We start from the raw sequence: 26650 nt of genomic DNA, 5'->3' as shown, positions 1-26650 counted from the left end.
AAAGTGTAGAGATTGCAATGGTAGCTTTCTGACTCCTTTATTTTAATTTCCTAGCATGCATGCATATGGGCTGGACCTACCTTATATTACATCAAAATAACCTTTTAAAGTGCTAGCCTTTTAAATGAGTTGGTTGCATTTAAGAAAATGAAAACAAACGAAAACAAAAGCGAAATGACGACGAGATATTTCTCAAATTTATCTGGGCCATTGCAAATTTCAATCTATATAATAATTACATTTTTTTTAAGCAAATAGGTAAAAATGTAGACTAAATGTTTCGCTTGCTCACAAATATGGCCGTGATTAGAGAGCCGAGCTTCAAATATCAAGCTGTAAAGCTCAGTCACCGAGGCTCATGGCTTGTGCCAATTAGAAACGGAGAAACACTGGACAAGAGTTTGAGCAACTGAATGCCAGGTACTTGCTGCCCACCTGTTGAAAGTGGATGAATAAATTATGAGCGGAATAAATTAACTTTAAGCCATGGCAGATGTTCAAGAATGATTCAACTGCACAGTGATTTCTTCAAAACCGGAAAATTTTAACAGAATCATTAGGTGTTTTCCCGCATATTATGGGAACGTGGGTTCATCATGTTCTGATAGTGATCTACGCCCTAATTACGTTTCATGGAGATCATGTGGTTGAATCAAAGCAATTTGGTGATGGTCAAATCAATCAGTGTCACGACAGAAACGGAGACTGCTCGACTGAGCGAACTAAGAGTGAATTTTTCCTGAGATTACCTCGACTAGATGCAGTAAAGGTAATGAATTTTTTCTTTTTCGTATTTTATAGACAGCGAGAATTATATACCTGTATACCAATCCAGATGCTTAGCTTGGAAAAATATGTAACACTTGTGTCTTGACTCTCTTGCTTTCTGCTTGCTTCTTAGTTTGCACTGGCAAAGGATAAAATCGGAGCATTTCCTTGGGTAACACCTTCAGGAAATGCAAAGGGTCAGCTTTCAGTACTAAAAACTTGGCGTTGCCCGCGCATTTTAGCAGCTATTACTGGAATGCTAAAGCTTATTAAGAAAGTAGCTTCACATCAGCTGTTATTATTTCAATCAGCAGCCTAAGTGCTTTTTTTGTGATCTTCGCTAAAAGTTATGATAGTTGTAGGCTTGTCGTGGTACAAGAAAAAATCATCGATGCCCTAGATATAGCCGTTCAAAATCCATGGGACCATAGCTAAGAACAACTACTCTTACCTTTAATTCTTTGGACAAAAGTGAACTTAAACGATTCAAGCGGGACACAATGTAGAGTTCCAGTTGGATTTATTTATTATTGTTGTTATTTTTAAACAGTTAACAAAACGAGTTTCTTTCTTAAAACTAAATAGAACGGATTTTATTTAGATAGTCTATTTCAATTACAGCTGCACCTCGTCCTAAAGGAACGTGTGCTAGGAACTTAAGAACTGTGTTTTGGGACAAAACGAAGACTAAATTTTGAACTAATTAAATCAGTTACATGCAAAGTTGTCATATTTACTGTTTATGCACGGAGCCATGAGCATTTTCCCCACGCCTGAGCAACTTAAATAAATTAGATTCATTGCATAGCGTAGTGATATGAACAGCTGTTCCGGGTCAATAACTCTACTGTCATGACATATTGAGAAGTCAGTAAGTAACCATTCCAAATAAACAAGAAAGTTAAACTAAAGTGTGTAAAAGAATTTTCACCAGCGGAGGGGAATACAAAAATACTCAATGTAGAGAGAACACAGCTATATCTGTCTTTAGGCCAAAAATGTCCGTAGATCGCTCTTTGCCTCTGCAAAACTGAAGGAAAGAAAGAATGGGCTAGGCGTCTGTTCAAGTTTTTAGATAGTAAATTTTTAAGACTATAAATTATTGAGACACTGTCGTCAAATAGAGTATATTTCGAAAAACAAAATAATCTCTATCCCTTTTCCCCTTCCACCTTATCCACAATTGGTTGTATGTTGCTTCCTCAGCGGACAACAAGGCAATATTTTGTAAAATCGTTCGGAATTTCGCCCATTTTATGGGAATGTCTTTATACTAAAAAAATATTTATTATTATTCTAGGTGGGTTACACTCAAGAAATGAAATTGACAAAAGATAGCATTCACACAGTGAAGACTGTTAGTTTACAGCCACCAGTGTTTGGTAAGTGAGTACTGTAGCTCAGTCCTCAAACAAAAATACAATTGACCAATAGCGCTGAACCTTAACATATATATACAGTGGAAGCACTCTTGAGCAGACAGCCTTGGAACGCGAAAAAGGTGTTCGTAACTGGAGCTGGTCTCTTACGGGAATGAAAAAAAATAAAGAGTTTGTAGGGGAGTTGAGTAAAAGGGGTTTTGTGAAAGTGGCTGTGAGTAGAGCTGTCCGCTTACGAGAGTGTCCGTTTGGAGAACTTCCGCTTTATTATTGATTCATATATTAATATCATACACGCACGGTTTTCTTTATTTCACGTTCGACAGAAATTCCAAACTTCTTCACGGATGAGGAATGTGAAATGATTATAGATTTGGCTCAAGAAAAAGGTCTGAAAGATAGTCCGCTTACCCCAGATACTGACAATATCGATGATAAAGATTCCACTGATGGCATATTAAAGGCATGGGACAGAAATGAAGATGGATTTGTTGACAAGGATGAGGTAAGATTCCATCCACGATATAACTTTACTTTGGTTGTTGTGTTTTTTTGCTAGACGCTGGGTGGTTATGGTATTAATTCAAGTTTCACTCGTGTTTAACAAATAGTATGACACAAATACTCAAGTTTTTTCGAACCTTTCCGATGTTAAGAAAGAACTATAACTTTTCCTGCTATTGTATTCCACTTGACTGAACAGGCTCTTTATCAACCTGGTAAACGAAACGTTTACATGACAGAAGAAGACGTGCTAGAAATGTAAGTTAATTTGAGTTCCTGGATTTAGAAACTAAACGCGCGTTGTCTTTATGTTTTGTTATTTTCCTCCTATTTTTTGATTTATTGCAATGTTTCATTTTAGGTTTAAAGCCCTAAACCTTGATCAAGATAAAGATGGTATGTAGTTAGAGGATTCTCGTCTTCCTCCGTCCTCCTCCTTCTTCTTCTTCTTCTTCTTCTTCTTGTTCTTCTTGTTCTTCTTCTTCTTCTTCTTCTTCTTCTTCTTCTTGTTCTTGTTCTTCTTCTTCTTCTTCTTCTTCTTCTTCTTCTTCTTCTTCTTCTTCTTCTTCTTATTATTATTATTATTATTATTATTATTTTCTCACTGTTTTACGTTACTCTAGTTAGTGGAACTGTTCCCAAATGAATTGACTTGAAAAGAGCTACAAAGTTTCTGAATATTAACTTTTTCGAGGTGGCCAATTTCTCTTTGCTATGATCTTTTTTCACGCCATCTGATTTATGCAGCGCTAAATAGATTTTATATCAAACCTATAGGAAGAATTCCGTTAAAGAATTTAGACCACACTTCATTGGAAAATATCCACGCTCATATTGACAAGGAAGTAGCAAAGAAGCCGCGCATGCGCAGTCAAAACAGTGAACAAGTTTGGTTATGGCACGATGATGACGAACTTCTGCAGTACGAAGGTCTGCTCGAAGACTATCACGAGAGGTAGATTAAAGTTATTTCAATGTTTGCACCAGTTCATATTTGTCTGTTTATTCACAAAAGAACAAATTCAAACAAATAGACAGCTAAAATGGAGATTTTACTGTTTTAAGAAACGCTTTCTTTAATTTTTCAGAATTGAGCAGCTTACCAAGCTACCAAAGCCAATCCTACAGCAAAGCGAGCCACTGCAGGTAAGTTAAGGGGATATCTTCACGGTAGTCTAGCAATTTGAGTTTTACATTGGCAGAAATTTCTCATATACAGCTCAAAGACGGAGATTTTTGTAGACGTGCATATACTTATATTACATCCAGTTAAGCCTAAAAAGTTTTCTTGAAAAAATGCTCCATTTCTCTTGTTTTTCCCCATAGACGCGATTTCAAGTTGGGATTATTTCCCTCGACCTTTCCTGTTTCCCGAATGAAAGAGGTTAATCTCTTTTGTCTTATGCCCAAGGTGGTACGTTACAAAGAAGGAGGTCATTATCACTGTCACCATGACAGCGAAGAAATCGCGCATGACATACCTTGTTGCTTGTATGGCTCTAAAGATTGCAGGCTCTGCCGGTAAGTAAATTACACGCCTTCTATCCAAAAAAAAACAGCTTTACAATTTCTAGCAGGGTATTTTCATGATAGTGTTACTTTTTAACTGTCAGATATCTGACGATCATGGTTTTTCTAAATGATGTCGCAGAAGGAGGAGAATGTGCATTTCCTATTGCTGATAACAGAACTTTCAGTTGGAAGGTATGACCAAGTAAAAAAATCATTACGTCCAGAAACTATGACAATACTGCCTGTAGCATTATTTTAACTTAGGTCGAATGTACTGATGTTAGGATTGCAGCTTAATTTTAAAAAAAATTCAGAATTCTTTTCGTCTTTGCTTTCTGATTTCAATTTGGTCAATCCCGCTGAGGTTTAAAAAACATTAGCCCTAATTTGCCCAAGTAATCAACAAACTGAAGGATTCTGGTAGTTGTAGTAAAATGATGTCATCGTGCAATTGTCCTATTAGTTCTTCTTTTTTGGCTATTTTGAGATGTAGAGTAAGACTAGGTCGGGATCGTGCCGAGTTGTATGTAAAACTGTTGTGGGGATGCCAAAACGTCTTTCATTGGCTACTACAAATTTACACCGGAAGCTGGGTCAATCAAAACAGTACTAGGATGCAATTCCACGCAACGCAGAGCGTTTTCGCATGACGTCACATCCGCCATAATGGTGTTCCAAAACAATGAAATTGCGGCCATGTTGGTGTCCCAAACCAGTGCTATTGTTCCCAGTAAATTTGCATAGCTGCTGGTCATGTGACTGAAAACGCTGTATATAAACTGAAAGAGTTAAAAGATGAGATATCTGGTAAAAAAAAGAACGTAATATTTTGTCTTTTTCTCTGTTCATAGGCGTGGTCAAAGCAATCACCGCATAGATGTAACATGGTAACTAACTGCGCTGAGTCTAACTTAGTTATCAAACCTCAGAGAGGCAAGGCAGTAATGTGGTACAATCATAAGCTACGGGTTTCACAGGGATGGTTCGGTGATTTAGACCCGCTGTCATATCAGGGAAGCTGTGAAGTCAAGAAAAGTGAAAAATGGGTCGCGAAGATTTGGGTCAACATTAACGGCGATGGAAGGAAGGAATTACGTGCGTGGAAAATGGGCCACAACTGGCTGGCAGAAAATAATCGTAAAGAAGAAATCATGAATATGTTGCAGACAGAAGTTGTAGAAGAAACAGTGGCTGAAAATAGATATACTAAACATAAAAATGTGGAGGTTAATGACGGAGTGAAAATTGATTTAGTTGGTCATACTAACGTCAAAGAGGAAAGCTCTTGGGAAGAAAATACTGAAGCTAAGGAGGACAGTGTCACATATTATACTCAAAATAAGCAGCAATTAACTGAGGAATCTTTAAAGGATTCTTCCAAGGCCACCCCTGAGGGGCCAAAATTGTCAAGAACAGAAACATCTTCCCCTCTTCCATTAACGGAAGAGCAAATGACTCCTAAAGGGCCTCCAGTAGGCCAGTTACCCACTCAAGGATTTGAAGGTAGTCGCATAGTGCAGTCTATAATGCTTTTATTGGAAGAACTTGATCAAGTTGAACTTGAAATTATCGCGAGGAACTTACACACGAAACTTAAACTCGTTTGTGTCCCACTTATTGTGAATCCAATGGGGCGACTTTAGCTCGAACAAATATTGAACGATCGACGTTTTTAAAATTGAATATAGAAAACGTGTTGCTATGACTAATTACAAAAAAGTTTATACCTCATCACTTCTGGGACCATTATCGTATGTCGTTGCTAGGTAACGCGGTTACTGAGCAAGTGAAAATTGGCTTCCTGTTTTCGTTTTTCACGTGTTTTTGGATTACTGGCCGAGCCGGTCGCGGGACATTTTTTCGTGCCACCAGTGGTATCGCTTCCTTGTCGTTTACGGCACTGCATGATTCCAGTGCAAAGTTACGGAAAGGTATAATTATGAATCAAGAGGATTTCATACTTATAGCGAAAAGTCTTTTACATGTGTGTATCGACCAAGAAGACTCGAGCTGTTAAAGGAATGTCTGAAAACAAGAGCTTTTTAGTTTCTTCACCAAATGGTCAAGTTTAAAGTTTTTCCTTTTCCATTTCATTTAAAACAGTTCAGGGTCGACATCGAGTTACTTGTTGCGTGTTACTTTCGGCGAAAGTAAATCGAGTAGTCATTTTGTTCTTCAAATCAATTGAAAATCTGTTTCTTGAAACTTTCGCATACTATTTGCGAAATTTCAGAAAAACGGGCAAATTATGTCGGACTGTTGCTTGCGGAACACAATATTCCATTCTCCTTTCTAAATGAAATAAATATCACGATAGTACTAAATATTTTAAGCCAAAATGTACATTTTTTTAAAGAAAACATGATTTCCTGCATTTGGTCACGTGACACTGGGTGTGTCCTGATGACGTTACAAGGAGAGGCAACCGGTTCCTTTTAGGGATAGTCTGAGTTCGCCCCTCCCCGCATTGCCCTCTAAACTCTCCTCACCCCTAACCCCTGTGGAAGGCCTGTGACCAAGTGACATCGGGTGAGTCCTGATGAAGTCACAAATCAAATCAAATCAAATCAAATCACTGGTTTATTGTCCCTTTTGCAGTCAGAAGACTGAATTGTAGGATACCTTACAAGCTGTTATATATATACTAATACGCCACATTTATTGGCAAGATTGATATTTAACGCATTTGAGAAACGTTCAGTCCTTGTGGCCATAGGCCTGCTAGAACCCCCTGATCTTAGACATGCACTGGTAGATATAGGTACCAGTCTGTTGTGTATTAGTAGGTATAATGGGTTACCTGGCCGAACCTTACCAAGCAAAGTACCGGTCCCTTTTAGGCATAGCCTGAGCACCACCCCTTCCCCCCCCCCCACCCCCCCCCCCCCGCATTGCCATCTAAAATCTCTTCCCCCTAATCCCTATAGAAGGCCTGATAGTCAGGCTATTTTAGGGACCACCGTTTGTTTTATTTTAAATGTAAGGACCTAGAAAAAGAAAAAAAGAAAAATATGAGCCAGGCAAAACATTCTTATCAGCTTGAAAGGTATTGCAAATCCATTTTTTCGCTTTATGAAATTAGATTATAAATTATGATGAAACAAAAGTACAGCATGTTATAGATAGTGTCTATGGTACAATGATGGTCCTATTTCTACTCTCTGAATGTAATTACTATTTATGATATTATTCATGTGGTGAAGTATAAATTTAAATAATTGTACAACCCCTTACTAAGAAAATGGATTATCCTCGGCTAAGTAGAAAGCGATCCAGTTAAGACTTGGTTTAACGTTTCAGCCATCTGAGCCTTTGTCTGCGGTGTTAAAATAGCACACATCTTTTTGCCAGTTCGTGAATTTTTCAGTGACCACATGTCTGCTCACTTTGTCAATTATTTCACGTGGTGCTCATTACGTGTAGTTTCACAGATAGAGCTGATAAGTCGTTGATAGTAATCACTGAAGATTGTTCAAGTTTTTGTAGGATCATCAGCACGAGAAACAGTTCCATAAACTTTGTAGACAGCCATGTCATACTTTCGTCTGCATCGTTTCATTTCCTCGTTTTGCTGGCGAAAATATTCCAACAGTTCATCTGTGATTCTAGTTCCCTTAGCCTGGCCATTCTTTTCCTCCGGAAGATCCTGGCAATGTTTTATGCTCGTTGGTTTTTTACTGTCGAATGTCTTAGAATTTGACTTTTCTTGTTGATCAGTATTACACGAACTCATAACGCACTGTTTTCAGTAGAAAGAACTGAGAAAAATGAATAGCTAGACTGAAAAGCAGCGAATCAGAATTTTGACCTTTCCAGGATTTCGAAATCTTCGGCTTTTTTAACACCCTCCCAATTGAGATGACTGACGTCGGTTTAAAGCGCGTCACTTCCGCTCATTTTCTCTGTCTATGTACGCTCTTTTTTTTAACTAGAAAAAGATAACATTTGCATTAGTTACCGCTTGAAAATAACCTTGAGGAAAAATCATGGCAAGACTACGGTTTGCAGGCTAACAACAGTAACACAGAAACAAATGAAAGCTCTTACTGTCTAAGATTAAAAATCCGAGAGTGATAGATAGATAGATAGATGCCTGAGCTCGCCCCTCCCCGCATTGCCCTCTAAAATCTCCTCACACCTAAACCCTATGGAAGGCCTGTGGCCAAGTAACATGGAGTGTGTCCTTTTGACGTCACAAACAGAAGTACCCGTCCCTTACAGGAATAGCCTGAGTTCACCATTCCCCTTATTGCCCTCCAAAATCTCCTCACACCTAACCCCTATGGAAGGCCTGTGGCCAAGTGATATCGGTCATGTCCTGATGACGTCACAAACAGAAGTACCGGTCCCTTTTAAGGATAACCTGAGTTCACCCCTTCCCCCATTGCCCTCTCACCCCTAACCCCTATGGACGGCTAGATACTCAGTCTATTTTAGGGATCACTGTTTGTTTATTTTAAATGTAAGAGCCTGGAAAAGGAAATAACAGAAATTCGAGCCAAGCGAAACATTCTTGTCAGCTTCAAAGCTAGTGCAAAATCCATTTTTTTGCTTTATGAAATGAAATTATAAATTTTGATGAAAGAAAAGTACAGCATATCTTAGATAGTTTCTTTGGTACAAATGACTGCTGGTCCTATTTCTACTCTATGGATGTAATTACCATTTATGATATTATTTATGTGACTGAGTATAAATTTCAATAATTGTACACCTCAAAACTGAGTGGATTATCCTCGGCCACTGTAGAAAGCGATCCAGTTAGTTAAAATTAAAAGACATGATTTAACCTTTCAGCCATCTCAGCCTTTGTCAGCAGTGTTAAAATAACACACATTTTTTCACCAGTTCGTAAACAGTTTCAGTGACTACATATCTGTTCACTTTGTCAATTATTTCACATTGTGCTCATTAAGTGTAGTTCCACAGAGAGAGCTGAAAAGTCGTTAGCAGTAATCAAGATTGTTCAAGTTTTTGTGGGATTATCCGTTCAAGGAACAGTTCCATAAACTTTATAGACAGCCATGTCATACTTTCGTCTGCATCGCTTCATTTCCTCGTTTTGCTGGCGAAAATATTCTAACAACTCGTCTGTGATTCTGGTTCCTTTAACTTGACCATTCTTTTCCTCCGGAAGATCCTGGCAATGTTTTATGCTCGTTGGTTTTTTACTGTCGATTGTCTTAGAACTTGACTTTTCTTGTTGATCAGTATTACACGAACTCATAACGCACTGTTTTCAGTAGAAAGAACTGAGAAACATGAACAGCTAGACTGAAAAGCAACGAATCAGAATTTTGAACTTGCCAGGATTTCGAAATCTTCGGCATCTTTTAACACCCTCCAATTGAAATGACTGACGTCGGTTTAAGGCGCGTCACCGTCATCCGCTCATTTCCTCTGCCTATGTACGCTTTTTTTTCTCTTTTTGTTTTTTTTTTTTTTTTTGAGTAAAAAGAGATAACATTTGCATTAGTTACAGCTTGAAAACAACCTTCAGGAAGAATCATTGCAAGAATACGGTTTACAAGCTTACAACCGTAACACAGAAGCAACTGAAAGCTCTTACTTTCTAAGATCAAAAAGCCGAAAGTGAAACCTTTGCAATTACAAAACGTCCACGCCGCCGAACAGCTCGTATAATTTATACCTTTTTTCCTTACTATCTTGACCAGCGGTTTCTATGACGAGTGCTAAGAACTCAGCAGGTCAACTCCGAGAAGAAACTACCATGCAACGGTTAGCAATATACGTGGTAAAGTTTTGTTAAAGAGGTTTAATAGGCGCATGTTTATGAAAAAGATACCGACATTGGCAATGTATAATAAATTGTTTCAAATTCTATTGACTTGTCAAACCACCTTCGCCGTTTATCTGAACATCGTGCGACAGAAGAGTACATTTAATAAAGCCGGCGCTTTTTGTTCTTTTTCTTCCTTCGCGGGTACACCAGTCCTGTTTATTGAAAAGCAACAGAATTTGATATAAGACAACGTGCATTGAGGAATTTTTCCCATCAGTTAACATAGCCTGTTGTGCACTGATCGATCCGTTTCGCCTCTCGTACTAATTTAATCCTTTCACTACCTAAAATCATATAATCATATACAGTGTATATATAGATCTGTAATAATATTGTTCAACGTCTGAGTCTGCAGATCAAATCCTGTGATGCGACCATTTAAATTCGACTTCTCAAAAGTTACTTTCACATTCCTTGATTAATTTGTTTTCAAACTTCCGAATTTCAGTTTTTTGTATGTCTACTTTTACATGAAGTTATTTGAAATGCACAACACGTGTTATGGACTCATAAGCTACAGCAGCACTTACAACTGGTAACGACAATTATTAACTTTTATAGTCACAGTGACCTCAAAAATAAAGCTCGCAAAGAAGAAATTTGAAGGAACAAGTCTTTGTTTTACAGTAAAACGTTTATAGTCAAAAACTGCAGATGAAATTATCAGAGAAAATGGATACTAACAAAAGTCACCAGCTTTTTATTAATATAATCAGTTATTTCTTCGTAGCTAATCAGCTACACACTTTAAATTGCCTCTTGGCTAGCTTTATTTTTCGGCCACTGTACATGTGACTTTGAAAGTTTACATTTTATTTCTTCTTAGCTAATCAACTAAACCCATGGTAGAAAATGCATGTTAAGTCAACTGATGAGGATGAAATTTCGTTTAAGTATGGCCACGAATAAAATATAAAACAGTCTTTGAGCGACTTAAACCTCGTTCCCAGAGTGCCTTTCCAAATCATTTAATCTTTGTTACACTGGGAAAATGCTACCAACCGAATGGGGATTTTTGAGTCTAAAGATAATTTTCAATGAATTTAGACCCATTCATTAGGAGGTCTTTAAGCAATCTATGCACGTGGTCATCTCTTTTGAACAACATTTTGAACTGATTAATCAAGCACTCTTTAAAGAAATTTGAAATGTCAGCTGTTTACAATGAATCCTGCTTTTGCGTCATCGCCTCTTTCCTTTGTTCTTGTGCAGGAACCTGCCAAAATCTCAAACATAGACTTAAGCCACAAGCATAAAAACTTTAGTTACAGCGTGCAGTTTCAAACAAGAACTTTGGTTTTATGTACGAGAATGGAAAACTTGAAGTATTTCTTTGTATCTAGTTTCGTCTTGTTATGTTGTTTGAGGGACGCAAAGAGTGAGAAATCGGACAACGAAATTGATAAAAGTACATGGACCCCTAAACTGCGAGACCCAGTGAAGGTAAAATACTTCATTAAGTTTGTTCCAGCAAGTTTCAGTTCAAAATGTCGGATTTCTGTTTGAAATTGCAAACAAAAATAATTCCTTTTCCGCCCTTAGCAGCCAGCTTACGCAATTCATTGAAGTTTCGCAGAAAAACTGAAGTCGAGAGAAAATAAACGGAGTGGGACTTTTCAAGAACAAAGTAAAATCGTCTTGCGTTTGCACGCTTGACTTCACCAGCGAATTACAGAATTCCTATTATTACAGCTTTGACGGAAGAAGGAAATGTCCTGATAATATGAAAATCATTTCTTATACGAAAAAGTTAAAAAAGACTGAACTAAAAAATTCAATCATATTTTTTTGGCTTGAATATCACGTTATCAGCCTAGTAACTGTATAGTCTCAATTCATTTCAAACGACGTCTACGAGCACGTGAGAGGGCAATCTTTTATAAAAGCGTACCTGATTCAATTGTTTTTCCTTACTAACCAGAGGGTAAATACATTGCTTAACGGTAATGTTTTTTTTTTTTAAAAAATCCTTTAAAATAGTCTAACAGTAAATCATGAGTTGAATCATTTTACAAGATATTAAGGAAAGCCTTTTTCGTTTTTAATACCACTTACTTGCTCGTTTTCTTAGTCTGAATTGTCACACGTCGTGGGTTAGGGATATGTGGAGCCGAATGACATATCAGACTATCATTTTCTTGGAGAATCTTGATTGAAATAAGAAAACACATCTTAAGTTTTTTTGTTTTCTTTGTTTGTTTGCTTTTGTTTTTGCCGTTTTGATGCTCCCAGTTGCTTGATCGTAATAGTCGATAGCCTCGTAGCCTGCGGAACAGGCGCTTGGAAGAAATGCATGGGTGCAAGCGCAGGCTATTAGCCTCGGTTCAGGCCACGTAGTGAGAGGGCAAGGGATTCCTCGCACGTTTCTCGCGCTCGTGTTCACGCTAAAGCTAAAGTATTTTTTGCTTTGTTCAATTCATGTTTGTTAATTCGTTAAGCTGAATTTGTTTTGCAGATTGGTCATGTAGAGGAGGTGAAGGTATTTCCATTCCACTTCAGGAAAGTCAAAACAATTAGCCTAAAGCCGCCGATATTTGGTGAGTTGTGCAATGAAGTGGCAAGTAACATTTCAGCACTCTCTCGTTTTGGTACTTATACGAGGATAGTTTTAGCACAGAACTGATTTCTCTCTCCATATTCTGAGTTCTGCAAGCCGTAGCTTGGGCGGAGAAAGAAACTGGATCACCTTTCTAAAAGATAGACAAACAGACCGCGATAAAGTTGACGGTAGATAGAAAACTATCTTAAATTTTCTACTGTTATCTCTCGTGTGACCTATATAGAGCGGAGACAACAGGATTCACTGAAACAAGTAAAATTCTAATTTTCTCCTTTAAAGAGATTCCCGAATTTCTTACTGATGTGGAATGTGACCACCTGGTGAGCTATGCCAGACGACTTGGTTTAGAGAAGAGCCCTTTAGCAAAATCTGAGAAAACCATTGATGATGAAACTTCAGAAAGGACTTTTAAAATTTGGGATAATAACCATGATGGATTTATTGAACCAGTTGAGGTACGTGAGATTTGTAAGTTTCGACCCTAAACCTCCAGAAAAACGTTTTTTGCACATCCAAGCGTTCTAGGCTGATTTAGTAACAGGACGGGAACGTCAGTTGACGACGGGAAAGCGCGCGGAAAGGACTAAACACGACTTCCGGTGCCCAATTTGCCGCTCTGCCATTGGTCAAGCCAGTTGTTTAATTTGCCCGCGCCGTCGTTAACTGACGTTCCTGTTCTGTTGCTAAATCAGCCTATAGGCCACTTTGACCGGGTCGAGATGGTTGCCAAAGCGCATTGTGAGGCTGTTTTGGGGGACGAATTTGCCGCCATGTTGAAAATGTGTCTCCCAAAACAGTCCCACAATGCACTTTGACAACCATCTCGACCCGGTCTCCCGCGCAACCTCAAGGTGGTGAATATATGGCTGAATCCGCGAGCAACAAGATCTAGCGAATCCTGTGTTCTGATTGGTTACCCGAGCGGGCAAGATGGGCCCATCTTGACCCCGCGCTTGGGATTTCCCGCGTTGGTCCCTCAAGGAATAGTTCTTTTTTTGACCATATAATAATATCCTTTATTGACCAAGCTTATTCGTGGCCTCCTTCATTACCTTCATTATCCAGCCATCTTGACCGAACAAATCATTATACGTTTCTGGGAAACTGCCCACCTATCCCTCCCCTAAGCCAACATTTTGCCCTAAGTGAGACGTAAGTTTTAATGTTGGCTTAGGGGAGGGGCAGTTAGGTAATTCTCAGTCTTTGATAGTATAATAAAAACTAACGAGTGAGGGATCTATCAAAAATCAAAACAAGAGTCAATATCGAGTCGGGCCGGTTCTAAGACTAGACGCGGACTGCGACTTTATAAAAAAACATTCAAGATCTTTTCTATAGATGTATTTATCTTTTATCATTCCTTACGTTTGTGTCCTTATTTCTGTGTTTTATCGAATTTTAAGACACTCGCATTAATTTTATTTGTTCCTCGTGAATTATATAGGAGGTTTGAGGACTTATTATATAAGAGTTCGGTATCACTGTGATCTATAAGAGTGAAAAAAGAGTAAAATTACCCTAGCATAGAGAGACTCTGCTGTTAAAACGTCATTTAAAAGGGATGTTTGGAAATCCTCTTTAAATCTTTTTGGTAATTATTTAGATCATGCATGTTCGCGGAAAGGAAGACCTCTATTTTACTGAAGAAGATCTCCTTGACATGTAAGTATGAATGACAAGTTGTAACACAGGCAGCCGAAGTACACAGAAAGGAACGAGTATCATCAGCAATAAAACTCGTTACTTGCGTAAAACAGTCATTAGTACAAGTACTGCGTCACCTGTGTCACGCCACACCCTTGGGGTGTCTGTGGCCAAGACGGCAAAGATGACTGAGCCGAAACGATTTCTCAAAAGATCACGCATTCGATCATTGTCGGGCTCACGCTTTTATTTTGTTACTAGAATTATATCAGCAAGAAACTCGTAAGGTATACAAACCATCTCTGACAGGTCAAAGTTACAAGTAAAGTCCCTTCCTGTGAATCTTAAGGGCCGGGGACGTCTGGTTAAAAGAATTGTTTTTCGTATATTTCCGCCCTTTTTCTTAAACACCTAGCCTAGTTTTCATTTAATTTAAAAAAGGCTCAATTGGTTTGCAGTCCTTGGTTCAATAATTTTTGGAGAATTTTTGGATGATTTTCTGAACGTTTTCAATGTATAAAAATTAAAGAGGTAATTTAAAATCTTTGGAAAACTGGAAAAATTGGATTTGAGGGTTGTTAAAAATTAAAATATGAATTGAATAATTAGTAGACAAATACTGATTTATGTGTATACCTGTTGTTCCCTAATTTATTTCCTTCCCAAATCAACATAATTTTCTCCAAAAGACACCCAGACTGTCTCACTCCTTAAACAAATGAAGGATAGTTTTTCAATTAACAGTTTATGATACATATGTTAACTCGTAGGTTTAAAGAACTTGACATGGATAAGGACGATAATGGTAAGTAGTGAAAACAGCAATGTTGTTTTGATCACAAACACAGCCTTTACTTCTTGCTTCTTCAAATAAGTAGTTTACAATAATGAAACATCCTTATTTAAGTTACTCAGAAAATATCTTATCTTAACTCCTGATTATTTTAAATGCTAGGAAAAATTGATTTCGAAGAATTCAGTAAAGTAACGGTGCCAGTAATAAAAGAATACTTCGACAAAGTACGAAGAACAAAGCCTCGACTGCGCAGCCGCAACAGTAGACAGGTCTGGATGTTCCACAACGATCCTAAGTACCCAATTCTCTCGGATTTTCATGGCAGGTAGGAGAATGGTACCAATAACCAAGTCAATCAAAGTTTTGTTGGCAATGCGGTAAAATTTAGCAGCAGCAATGATTACCGCAGTGAAAAATTGCCAGGCTTTCCAGTATTCTATGTTGGCTTTTTCTTATGCACGTCGAAGATGAAGAGAAACTTTGATTAAGGTGATATTATAGCCTTAATTACTGGCCTGTTAATTAATTCATCTTGCTAATAATTCTTTTAGGTTGTCACGGTTGACTTTTCTCCCTGAAGAGTTCATAAATAACACAGAACCACTTCAGGTACGTCAGAATTTTTCAATTCACTTGACAACAAGGTCAATCCCTTTCCTCTTTTAAGAAAATACTGAAGATTAAATTATTGAGTAAATATGAACGACTTTTCGCCATCTTTTCTTCAATTGATTTTAAACAGCTCTATCCCGTAGCTCGGGCTCGGAATAATCTTTCAACATGATTTTGCCTAAGAGCTTGAGTCAGTTCTATTTCTTTTACCATAATAAGCGGTTTTTTCCTTTCAACTTATGACTGCTTCTACACCAGGTTGTTAAGTATGATGTACACGGTCATTACCACTGTCATCACGACTCAGACGAAGTGGATCCCACTCTTCCGTGTTGCACTTTCTCAACAGAGGAAAACTGCCGACTTTGCAGGTCAGTGGATTTGTTTGCCATCTTATTAGATGGTGTGGATTCACTTAGTTAAGTTCAAAATGAATTTTAAAAAATCTCCACTCTAAACTTCACATAATTTCAGTGTTTTTGAGCCTTTCTTGTAAATTATAACGATACCTAGTCTCAATTTCATTTATTTTTCCTTTCTGATGACAACAGTTATCTCACTCTTGTCATCATCATCATCATCATCATCATCATCATTCTAATTGCATTGCATCTCCTTAATTTATCCGACAGATTTGCAACAGTTTTAATTTATCTGAACGAACCAAAACAAGGAGGAGAAACAGCTTTTCCTTTAGCAGGAAATGAAACCTTTTCCATGGAGGTGGGTTTGAAATAGTATCACTTTCGATGCGCATGTGACGTAACGAGAATGCAGAGGGTTCAATCAACCACAAGACATCTGTCACAGTCTTTCCTTTCACCTATTAAGTAGTAACGATTAGACCTTTCCCGTGCTTTGTATTGATTGTTATTATTTAAAACAACCTACGATAGTTGTAGATGATCATAAAATCAAGTCTTTAAAGATGTTTCTGATCCTGCAGTGTTTGAAATGGTATCCTGCCTTTCAATAATGTCTAACTTTGGATAGGCTCTTCAATTCGACATTTCTTCCTCTTCCTACAAGGGATGTTTTATATATCCTAAAATTGAAAGAAGAGTTAGCATTTTGATCATACAATAGAGAGGAGAAGTCGTCACGTCACGTTGCCATTGTAGCAAAATTTCTGGATGACAACAAACCGAAAACGTCACTTAAAAAGTGAATTCGCACTGTTTCCAACCGCATCGATCTTATTCCGTTTCATTTTATTTGTCAAAAGTCGGCGAAATTTTCTGGGATTTGAATCCCAAAGGACCGTATCTAATTTTAGAAAAAGAAAGTTTTTGTGCTGCGTTCACCTACTCCATAAAGCGGGCGCGTGAAATTAGGAAGTTTCATGTCGCAGTCTTGCAAAGACGGCTAAGAAGTGTACAAAAAAGGCGTGCTGCACGTACAAGGTTGTTGTTTTGCTTATCTAAACCTCTTGCTTTTTGGCAGTTCTTGTGGGTTTTGTTGCTGTCACCGTCGTCGTTGCTTGAGTTCCTATTGTTGTGATCCAGAAAGTTTGCTACCAACGTAACGTGATGTCACACTTCTCCCTATTGTTGCTCATTTTAGGCGTGGACGAGAGGAGAAAATTGGAAGTGCAACCTCGCTAAGAACTGTCATCAAAGCAACTTGATTGTCAAACCCGAAAAAGGAAAAGCCATCATGTGGTATAATCATCTTCTTGACGAAAAAACGGGTAAATATGTGTCACGTTGTACAGCGTAACGAACAATACCACAGGATTAAAAAAAACAATCAATAATACTATTTAAGAATTCTGCAACCTGAATGTTTTTCGTCGCTATTCTTTCTTTCCCCACGTGTAAGGGATTCCGGTATCCGGGAAATATTTGCTTGTGGAATCCTGAATCCCGGAAATTTTTGTTTGTGGAATCCTAAATCCGCCTGGAAAATATTGCTTGCGGAATCCAGAATCCTTGACTTTGGAATCCGTGATACAGCTCGAGAAATCTGGATACCCATTAACGATCGGAACCCAGAATCCAGAAATCGACAGTTTTGAATACAGATTCCAAGACTGTCTTGGATTCCCTCACACATGGCGCGATTTTTTCGTCACTATTTAAAGTCAATAATCTCACTTACGTTTTAATTACAAAAGCCGTAATTTGAGCAAAAAATCAAAACAAAAGCTTGGTTCTGGTAGCTGAAATGAATATTTGTCATTACTGGCAATGTTCAGAGGTTTTAAGAGGGCTTATACACGATTGGGGTTAGAGAGGACTTATAACCGCAAAAGAAACAGTGCCTCGGTAAAGGTATGGCAGTGCTCATCAAACTACGTTGTTCACTTCCTGCTTTAGTTTTCAATTCAGCTTCAAAACGGCAAATTCAATGGAATTCATATCAATACATTTCGAGAGGGGTTTATATTCGCGGGGCTTATAACCGGATGTCTATTTTTGTTCACAGGTAGATGGGGCTATCACTAGGGGGGGGGGGGGGCTTACAAATTGGAGGGCTATAACTGGGGGGAGGCTTATAAGTGGGGGGGGGCTTATAATTGGAGGGCTACAACTGGGGGGAGGCTTATAAGTGGGGGGCTATAACTGGAGGGGAGGCTTACAAGCGGGGGCCTATAACTGGAGGGGCTTAGAAGTGGGGGCTTACAATTGGGGGCTATAACTGGTTGGGGGGACTTAGAAGTAGGGGAGCTTATGACTGTCCGTTTAAGGTATATTGGATTTAATTTCTTTCAAAGGCTGGCTGGGCGAGCTGGACCAAATCGCCCAACATGGTGGATGTGACGTACTTGAAGGAACAAAATGGGTTGCGAATCTTTGGTTAACGTTAGTGGGCGAACCTGGTACTGGTGATGCATTCAAGGGATGGATAGACTACGGCAAAGATGAAACAAAATTTCAACCAGGAACAGACTGGGCAGGGAAGCCTATAAAGACAGGCGTCCAGAGAGAGAATGCACAGGAAAGCAAAGAGAAAGAAGAAAGTAAAAAGGGGAAGGGTGAAATGGAGGAAGACAAAGAAATGAATAAGAAGAAAAAAATTGAGAAAGCTAAATTAGAAAGTGGTGATGGATCGTATGATGTTAAACTGGAGCTGTAAACCCAGACATAGAAAAGATGTGGAAGTTTTGAGGCTAATTTTAAAAGTTATGCACTTTTAGTATTTGTTGTTAGGGTGTCAGTGTAAATGCTTTTTATAAGAAATAAAAGTCTTTGATTCTTTTGCGAGTTACTTTTGGTTTTAGTTACACATATAAGCTGCAGTACCCAACTACGAGTATGCGAGACAAGTACTGAAATGTTTTGCGAGGGAACTGTATCTTCCTCCGCAGGGGCTCTGACTGGTATTCAAAACCGTAGTACACAGTTTGAAAAAGTAGCGAGGGCGCTTAGCTGTCACATCAACCCCCTTGGGCTTGCTATTTTCCTCTCCCCAGACTCCTAACGGTAGGAAGAAACCGTTGGGGAGGAGAGTGGTGAACAGACGAAAAATGAAAAAAAAGGTAGAGAAATAAGACAAAACAAGAAAGATTTGGGCTATCCCTCTCGAACTGTTTTGAACAAATTCTGTAAAAGAATAGGTTTGTAATGGACAGCCGAATTAAAGTGAAAAGGATTCAACCAGCCGTAGCCGTCTTAGCGCGATTCTCAATACATGACGGAATGTAATATATTAGCTCACATATTTCATCTTAAGGTATGTGCGTATTTAATATCTAAAACTATCAGTACGATTCCGTCGATTCCGTGTATGAGCTCAAGATGTCGGATAAAAAGTTAACACTTCGCAATATCTATCTGGAACAAAGCATCTTACGCCTAAAAGGTGTGTTCATCTTATTAAAAATCGTCATTATCTTTTTCGTCATCATCAAATCCTTTGCAGTACGACTCTATTCGTGGAATATAAGGCCGTAAAGACCCCGTGTTTGGCCGAGCAGACAAAATATACAGCGCGTTGTTCTTGACAAAGTCTTTCCAAGCTACTGTGGTAGACCGCTGAAAAACTGATATCTCCTCGGGCGCATCATCTCTCATCCATTCCGCTCCAAGCCAGTCGCAGAGCGGTACATCTTCATATCTGAGGTTTATAAGCGAAAGATACCATTTTTTGAATGCCATCTTAGCGGAATTTTTGCTTATTGTTCCATATCCATCTTGATCATACGCTTGGAAGAAAGTTCTAAGTTTGTAAACTTCTTGTTTCGTTAGATGTGGGACAAGATTTTTCTGAAAAGACACAAAAACATAATCAAGGAGCAGTCAACATTGCCCCTAATATTATTCGAGATCTGTTAGCATGTCGAAAGGACATAAGTAGCAGTATTTTTGTGTAAAGATAGATAACACTTCCCGAACAAGACGAATGAACTTGTTCACCATTAAGGAACCGTAAGAAGAATACAAAACCATAGGTCTATGTTTACAATACACTGAAATATTTAGACAATATTTAAAAGATGTGTTTAATTTTCGGCTTTTGCCGGATTGTTAGATTTACCTCAGAGTATAAAGAACGCCGATTGCGAAAGCCTAGATATATGTAAAACAAAGAGGTTAAATAACTCTTTTTTTAGCTAGTTACCTTTTTCCTCGCAGTCAATTTTCTAACACACATGGGTATTTGGTATTGCCACCAATCGATCTGACCCGAATTGCTTCTGTCCATATCGGCAAATATGCGCTCTTCAATTCGAATTCGAAATTCGGGCATTTCTAATCCGACTAACTTCTGGTAACAATCTTTCTGGTAATCTAGATACTCTTCTTTATTTATAAATGAATCTGAAAACGTATGGAAAGGAAAAAAGAGAAGAAAAAAGAAACAATTTTACTTTGTACAAAAGTTACACAAAACGTCATGGTCAGCAATAGTTTTTTAGAACTAAAATAAATTAATAAAAGAAAAAAAAGAAAGAAAGAAAGAAAGAAACTAAAAGAAAAAGATGCTAATCTATAGAGTGAAACAGTTCAGTGTAGCTTAACGGATAATGTATCATGGGAGTTACAAAAGCGTTCATGTAGTTAAAGAAGTTTGGCCCATGTTTTTTTAAATTGTTCTAAGCAGTTAGATCTCAAAGCTATGGTGCAAGGAATATCAATTATGTTATTGAGTAGTGAAGGAGCTGCTCGGAAGGTTTCTCCTGATTGGTCGCAGGAAACAACGACATGTCATTCTTCCAATTGTTTTAGTATTGTTTTGGGATCAGGGAAACGCACCATTGGTGACTTCTCTTCCGAGCAGTTGCTCATCAAGAAAATATTTTTTCAACAAACCCTGATTTGTGTCAATTCGATCAAATGTTTCCATAATGTCAATCTTTTCCGTATCGGATAACAAGTCAAATAAGTTTTCCTGCAAAACAACAACAACAACAACAACAAAAAGCTCTGACTGATCGCTCTTTAAAAAAAAAATTAACAGTTAGTGGATTTTCCTCTTTGATCCGAGTCCTTTAGCCTCCTTGATTGCTTGCTAAAGAAAATTTGCAAAGAAGGCAAGTAATGCTCCTTTTAATTTCTATTTTTCTTTCAGTCCCAAGGTAAGGTAATGGTAAAGGCGTACACGAGCCAATGCCCTAAACAGCCGGAGCTTACCTCGGTTTGCTTAGCATGAAACATGCTTAGAAGTTTTGCTTTTCCCCCCTGGACGGGATGCTAGTCCATCGCAGGGTAATCCCCCACCCCCTCCCCCCAAGCAGTGTGTGGCTGGCACCAATTTATACACCTGGGTGAAGAGAGACAAAATGGAATAAAGCCTTGTCTTAGAAAAAAACGCGACGGGCAAGGCTTGAACCCCAGACCCCCAGATCAGGAGTTCGAGGTTTTAACCGCTCGACCACAAAGCCTCCATTTCAATCCCAAAACCAGCACTTTTTCACTTAATTGGATAACTAACGACTGACGCATGCCTCCCCCACCCCTGGTACCATTGGGAACCCCAGAAGAGCATGCTCGCAGGCTAACTTACACAAATGAAGCAGCTCCATCCAATTTCATCTGATTCAAGTTTGACTGTATCACTTGCGAGGCTATCTGAAAGGTAACCACGGCTTTCCAAACATTCTTTGTGATATATTTGTGGGCATATTCGGCAGAATATTAAAGGACTGCACTTCGTAGAGGAGGAGCGACAAATATGACAACGTGTCTCCCACTGTGGCTAAAAAAATAGTAAATATCATATTGGATATTACAGTTCTGGAAGGAGCGCTGGATGACAGACTGACTTACTGACTGAATGAATGGATGAATAAATGAATGAATGATTGACTGTCTGACAACTGACTGACTGACAGACTGAGTGACTCAAGATTGACACAATGGATGATTTACTGACTGATTCACTGTTGACTGACCGTGAGAAACTATGAAGAGTTGTTATAGAATGAATGAGCGAATGGAAAAATCGCATACAATAGTTAGCAGAGTTAGTGAGAACAACTGTTGTGAGAATATGATTCACATAAGCTGTTTAGCCGACTAATCGACAGCTGGTCTGTCTTACAATATCTTACTGTCGCTCCATGTAAGGGAATCCGGATTCCGGAATCCAGCAATTTTTTGCTCGTGGAATCCGGAATCCTGGGCTTTGGAATCCGGAATCCAGCACTAGGAATCCGGAATCCTACTAAAGATTGGAATCCAGAATCCAACTTACTAAAGATTCACTCCAGATTGGATTGAGCTACTCGCTCGAAAGAAAAACCATCTATGGAAAGCCTTCCCAGGATATATGCCTCAACGTGATGACATACAGTGTAATATCGGCATATCTGGTGTCAAAACCATACTTCACGAGCTCCATATGAAAGGTCAAGGTCACGGTCAGCAAGGGAACCCTTTCTTATGAGCGGCTGGCAGGATCACAAAATTCGGGGGTTTTCGAGGGAATAAGGCGCAGCCTTTTTTAAGGTATAAATTGGATTGTTGTGAATAGCTTCAACCTCTGGCTATGTTTGATTCTCTGTTGTTCACTCGCTTAGATGACCTTAAAAAATCAAAAGCGATTTGACCTGGCATAGGACCGGAAAAGATGCACCTGGGGTGAAACTTTTCTTGAACGTTCCTGGTCCTCCTGGTTCGTCCACTTTCAACATTTTACCAAAAAAGAAAAAAACTGATTCAAAGTCTCCTAGTCGCTTATTTGGTCCTAGTAGTTTCGGTGAGAACGGTTTCATGGTTTCGATAATCTTTATTTGAGAAATAAGCTAGGTACTGTCAGAACCGTACCAATCAGCTGTCTCTAATCACGTGCAAGGACGCGGTGGGTGTCTTTTTCATTCATCCCCGGCATTCGAGTGAAATCTCGCCACCTGATCGATGAGACGGGTTTGAAGTTTGTTGTCTGTTGGCTTTTTCTTTTCTACGTTATTAAAAAAAAAAAGGTTATGGGAAAGCACAAGCAAAACAAAAGGCTGAGAGAGAAAGGTACGTGTAATACTGTGTTGTGAAATTTTATACCAATTTTTAGCTGACTGATAGATCTAAACGTGCCAAAGGCAAAGCTGCATGATTTTTCGTTTGTGTCGATCTGTGGACTGTAACGTGGCGGTAAGCAAGTCACAAACATGAACGAAAGATTGATTTTTTTTTTCTCAATCATAATTGAATATAATATGAAGTTTACATCGTCCGTGGAGAAAATATCGTATAAATGAGCGCTATATGGTTGTAAAACGCTAAAAACGAGCCAACGCGTAAGAAACGCTCAAGTCTCTCTTGATCTCTCAGTCATCTCAGACTCGGTCGAGAAACAGACGGATTTTTCATGTTTTCTTTCTCCAGTTGTGCCCCTGAATAGGCCTCGTTCACATTGAGGTCGCTTTTGGAAATTAGACCGATCTGAGATCAGTTTAGCCCGTTACTTTTTTTCGTTTGAAATGGATCCTAGAGACCCCAGACCATCTCAGAGACCCAGATCTCTTATTGACGAAGCCGAAGACGAGATCTGGTCAAATCCGATTATTGCCTGTCAGGAATGTGACAGGATATGAAAGAGTGCATGCTCGAAATAAATCCTCAATTTTCGACGTGTTAAACAACGAATTTGGTAGAGCCGTGAAGTTTTTTTTCTAGCAAAACGTGGTTATACGCACATCTTAAGTATGAACCAACAAAGTTTTTGTTGTTTTTGTTCGTTTTAACATCAAATTCAACGTGACAGTTAAATTTCATTATCACTGTGCTCGCTAAAACCTCAAAGCAGTACGCGTCAACTTCTACGCGAGAAGTTTTTACCCTCTTCAAAAGTCTTGATTGACACGGAGAGAGAGTTTTAAAAAGTCTTAAAAGATAAGATAAAAATGGTTTTCTTAGTTTTATTGAGACGGAAAACTACTCTTTAGTGAACAGAACCAAAGACTTTGCGAAGAATGAATTGCACACGCCACAGCGTATTTTTTTTTGGCCAGTTACTAATAAAACGAGAAACCAGGCGAAAAGAGCCAAAACGACCTAAATGATCCACAACGATCAAAACTAATAGACAAAAGATCCACAACGACCCAAAAAAAGTTCCACCCTCCTAGGAACGTCGGTTAAAATTGATTGAATAATAAATATTTCACTGCTTTTTCATACCCGGAGCGAAGGATGATCTGTATGGTCTTTTTATACAAAAAGACTTCAAAACAAAGGATAACAGGCAAAATCTGGGCGTTGCATGCATTTTTCTATGAGCATGGCTGAAAACAGAGTTCACAAAAGTAGACTAAGTGAAAAATAGAGTCCTGAGGTCAGTCTCACTCTCTACTAATCACTAACCAGCTCCGAGATCCTCCATCCCCATTTACATGGAGATTTGGATTAGATTAATGGTAGGACAAAACTTTAAATTGCGATGTCGGTGTTTCGCTACGTTTTCTTTGCAGTGATGCGGTGTTTGTTATTTTTTTCTGCCGTGTTGCGATGTAGACAGTCCCCCAATGTCCTCCTCATTATTATGCCATAAACCGTTGCGGAACTGTAATACATTTCTTCCAGTAATTTTGTAAATCGAAAAAGAAAACAAACTTGTTATGCCTTCTAACAACGTCTTTCAATATAGCAAGATTCGAACACGAAAACGAAGTGCGAAGGAAAGCATTAAAACCTGAAAAAAAAATGGAATCCAGCTCTTTTTTGAAATCCGGAATCCACTGCGCTGGAATCCGGAATCCACAGCATGGAATCCAGAATCCAAGACTGTCCTGGATTCCCTTACATGGGGCGATTACTGACTGGTAAGAATACAAGAAATATCAGCGTACAAGGGAAACTGACAAAAATTTGTCGAAAGCGAAGACCCATAAGTTAACTCTCTTACTTCCGGTCACTTACCTTATACTGTTCATCATAAGAAAGAAATTCTTCGGTAGCCTTCAGCGTTTCAGCCTCTTTTGAAGCTCTTCTGAGAAACCTGAGGACATCACCTAACTGTTTAAGCCGACCACTGTCTCTCCTGTGCTCATTGGCCAAGAAATCTCTTCGATCGCGATTGGCTGATTCACGCAGAGCCGTCCAAGCAACACTTGTGTCATTTATGGTCACGTGACCATGCTTCTTGTCACCTACATGGACGCTGCAGGAGAAATAATACTATATTCACATCATACTGGATAGCAATTGCGCAGGCACGAAAATCATGTCAGACAGGGCTTCTGTCCGCGCATAAAAACGGTGATATGATTTCGGTGCGAGTCCATGCATACAAAACAATGCGAAGCCCAAGTCAAAAGAAATAGTGAAAAACACGCCGTATCCCGCCTGATACAAACACAAACTTATAACACAAGTATAACAAAATAAAGCCAATTCTACACTGCTTACCTTACTTCTTCAGGGAAAAGTATATAGTATTTAATATACCGTTGTTTGGTATAATAGTTATTAAAATTTTACAAAAAGTCAAAATGGAGTAATCTGCATGATAAATCAAACTAAGCAAACTGTTTTTTTATTGTCCATACCTGCGTACAAACTTAAGAACTTCCTTGTCTGTATTGTCCAAAGTTTCTTCTTCCATTTCATAAGCTGCAGCACGTCTACCTTGATGTTGTCCAGTCCTGGTGTTTTTCCTTCCAAATTTCCATTCTATGATCTCTTCTATCTCTTTTGCCGCTGTCTTTTTCTTTTCACTTTTCACGTTTGATTTAAAAGCTCCGGCTGCTCTGACTGTGAGTAGAGTACGTTCTGCTTTGATACTGCCTTCTGTTTTTCTGCCTCGTACAATATTTCCCATTTTAACCCGCTCATCTCGTTATTCGCATAGTTGACTTCTTAACTGATGCGCGCGCTTAATTATCAGGTGTGAAAAGTATCTCATTTACTGACGTGACAAAAGAACTCTTCATTACTCAGCTTCAGTGGTAATTTACGAGTTTGAATTAGAAGAATTTTCAGTTCGTTACCGGCGGTAAAAGAACAAAACCTAAGATATTGGGATCTGATGAGTGTCAAGTTTTACATAAAAGAACCTCATCGACTGAGTTTATAAAAAATTGAGATTTTAATTTGAAATGTTTAGTTTATCTCAAAACTGTCCAATCGTTTTCAGCTTAGCTAGTAAGTATCAAGAGATTTTAAGTACCAAGGTATGTAAATATAATATATCTAGATTTAGCCTATACTTCTAATTTACTCAAACACAAAAATGAAATCGAGCCATGATGCTAAACGGAGACAGCAACGAGAACTGCAAAAAAATCAATAGTCTGTTTAGCAAAAAAACAAACAAACAAACAAACAACTTTTCAAGTGCGGCACAGACGGTCGCGTGGGCGAGCGGGTGGACGTACGGTCACGTGACTATCAAATGCATAGATAACCAATTTTTCTTACCCATGGTGCTTCGGGAGAGCTCCGCTATAAATTTATGATTGAATTGGAGAAAAAAATATGTAATGTAATTAAACGACTAATATCATTACTGCTTGGGATAATGTAATGCGGTCATATTTTTGAATTGAGAGCTCCTATAACTATACTCCTCGTTGACTATTTTCTTCAAATGACATCCGTGGCCTGGGAACCTGGGACCAAGAGGAACCTTTCACTAGTTTCCAGTTTAACGCGACCTCGGACACAACATGGCGGACAAAAGAGCGGATTTGG

At 38.7% G+C, this 26650-nt stretch overlaps 4 protein-coding genes across 4 annotated transcripts in view; 3 read left to right on the top strand and 1 right to left on the bottom strand.

Moving 5' to 3' along the window:
* Window positions 1–495: 495 nt before the first annotated feature.
* LOC140921505 (transmembrane prolyl 4-hydroxylase-like) lies at window positions 496–6030 on the top strand. Its single transcript, XM_073371507.1, has 10 exons — window positions 496–769; window positions 2069–2150; window positions 2474–2652; window positions 2851–2909; window positions 3013–3047; window positions 3429–3606; window positions 3740–3797; window positions 4063–4172; window positions 4265–4355; window positions 5015–6030. The coding sequence occupies exons 1-10, from the start codon at window positions 578–580 to the stop codon at window positions 5804–5806; spliced, it is 1776 nt and encodes a 591-aa protein (XP_073227608.1). The 5' UTR covers window positions 496–577; the 3' UTR covers window positions 5807–6030.
* Window positions 6031–11184: 5154 nt separating this feature from the next.
* Window positions 11185–18784, top strand: LOC140921370 (transmembrane prolyl 4-hydroxylase-like). The gene is made up of 11 exons (XM_073371371.1): window positions 11185–11409; window positions 12422–12503; window positions 12806–12981; window positions 14130–14188; window positions 14941–14975; window positions 15126–15291; window positions 15518–15575; window positions 15837–15949; window positions 16211–16301; window positions 17142–17268; window positions 18295–18784. The coding sequence occupies exons 1-11, from the start codon at window positions 11278–11280 to the stop codon at window positions 18654–18656; spliced, it is 1401 nt and encodes a 466-aa protein (XP_073227472.1). The 5' UTR covers window positions 11185–11277; the 3' UTR covers window positions 18657–18784.
* A 573-nt stretch (window positions 18785–19357) lies between these two features.
* On the bottom strand, window positions 19358–25819 carry LOC140921806 (PHD finger protein 24-like). The gene is made up of 6 exons (XM_073371807.1): window positions 25507–25819; window positions 24878–25118; window positions 21528–21719; window positions 20834–20912; window positions 20142–20341; window positions 19358–19786 (listed from the first exon to the last, which is right to left on the bottom strand). The coding sequence occupies exons 1-6, from the start codon at window positions 25776–25778 to the stop codon at window positions 19397–19399; spliced, it is 1374 nt and encodes a 457-aa protein (XP_073227908.1). The 5' UTR covers window positions 25779–25819; the 3' UTR covers window positions 19358–19396.
* Window positions 25820–26618: 799 nt separating this feature from the next.
* Window positions 26619–26650, top strand: part of LOC140921252 (tetratricopeptide repeat protein 4-like) — an 8603-nt gene continuing 8571 nt past the window's right edge. The window contains exon 1 of the mRNA XM_073371236.1: window positions 26619–26650. This exon is cut by the window's right edge and continues 116 nt beyond it. Within this exon, the coding sequence (XP_073227337.1) occupies window positions 26626–26650 (25 nt within the window). The 5' untranslated portion in view covers window positions 26619–26625.

Source organism: Porites lutea, chromosome 12 (genome assembly GCF_958299795.1).
Source record: "Porites lutea chromosome 12, jaPorLute2.1, whole genome shotgun sequence".
Classification (NCBI taxonomy): Eukaryota; Metazoa; Cnidaria; class Anthozoa; order Scleractinia; family Poritidae; genus Porites; species Porites lutea.
This window is presented reverse-complemented; position numbering and strand designations above follow the sequence as displayed.

What these genes read in the sequence shown, in the direction of transcription:
- LOC140921370 (XM_073371371.1), top strand. Translation starts at nt 11,278, where the DNA reads ATGGAAAACTTGAAGTATTTCTTTGTATCTAGTTTCGTCTTGTTATGT. An exon ending in AACTGCGAGACCCAGTGAAG is followed by an intron (nt 11,410 to 12,421) that starts GTAAAATACTTC and finishes TTTGTTTTGCAG; the next exon opens with ATTGGTCATGTAGAGGAGGT. An exon ending in CTCTCGGATTTTCATGGCAG is followed by an intron (nt 15,292 to 15,517) that starts GTAGGAGAATGG and finishes TAATTCTTTTAG; the next exon opens with GTTGTCACGGTTGACTTTTC.
- LOC140921806 (XM_073371807.1), bottom strand. Translation starts at nt 25,778, where the DNA reads ATGGGAAATATTGTACGAGGCAGAAAAACAGAAGGCAGTATCAAAGCA. An exon ending in GTTCTTAAGTTTGTACGCAG is followed by an intron (nt 25,119 to 25,506) that starts GTATGGACAATA and finishes TTTCTCCTGCAG; the next exon opens with CGTCCATGTAGGTGACAAGA. An exon ending in GATGGAGCTGCTTCATTTGT is followed by an intron (nt 20,913 to 21,527) that starts GTAAGTTAGCCT and finishes GTTGTTTTGCAG; the next exon opens with GAAAACTTATTTGACTTGTT.
- LOC140921505 (XM_073371507.1), top strand. Translation starts at nt 578, where the DNA reads ATGGGAACGTGGGTTCATCATGTTCTGATAGTGATCTACGCCCTAATT. An exon ending in GATTTGTTGACAAGGATGAG is followed by an intron (nt 2,653 to 2,850) that starts GTAAGATTCCAT and finishes TTGACTGAACAG; the next exon opens with GCTCTTTATCAACCTGGTAA. An exon ending in CTCGAAGACTATCACGAGAG is followed by an intron (nt 3,607 to 3,739) that starts GTAGATTAAAGT and finishes TTAATTTTTCAG; the next exon opens with AATTGAGCAGCTTACCAAGC.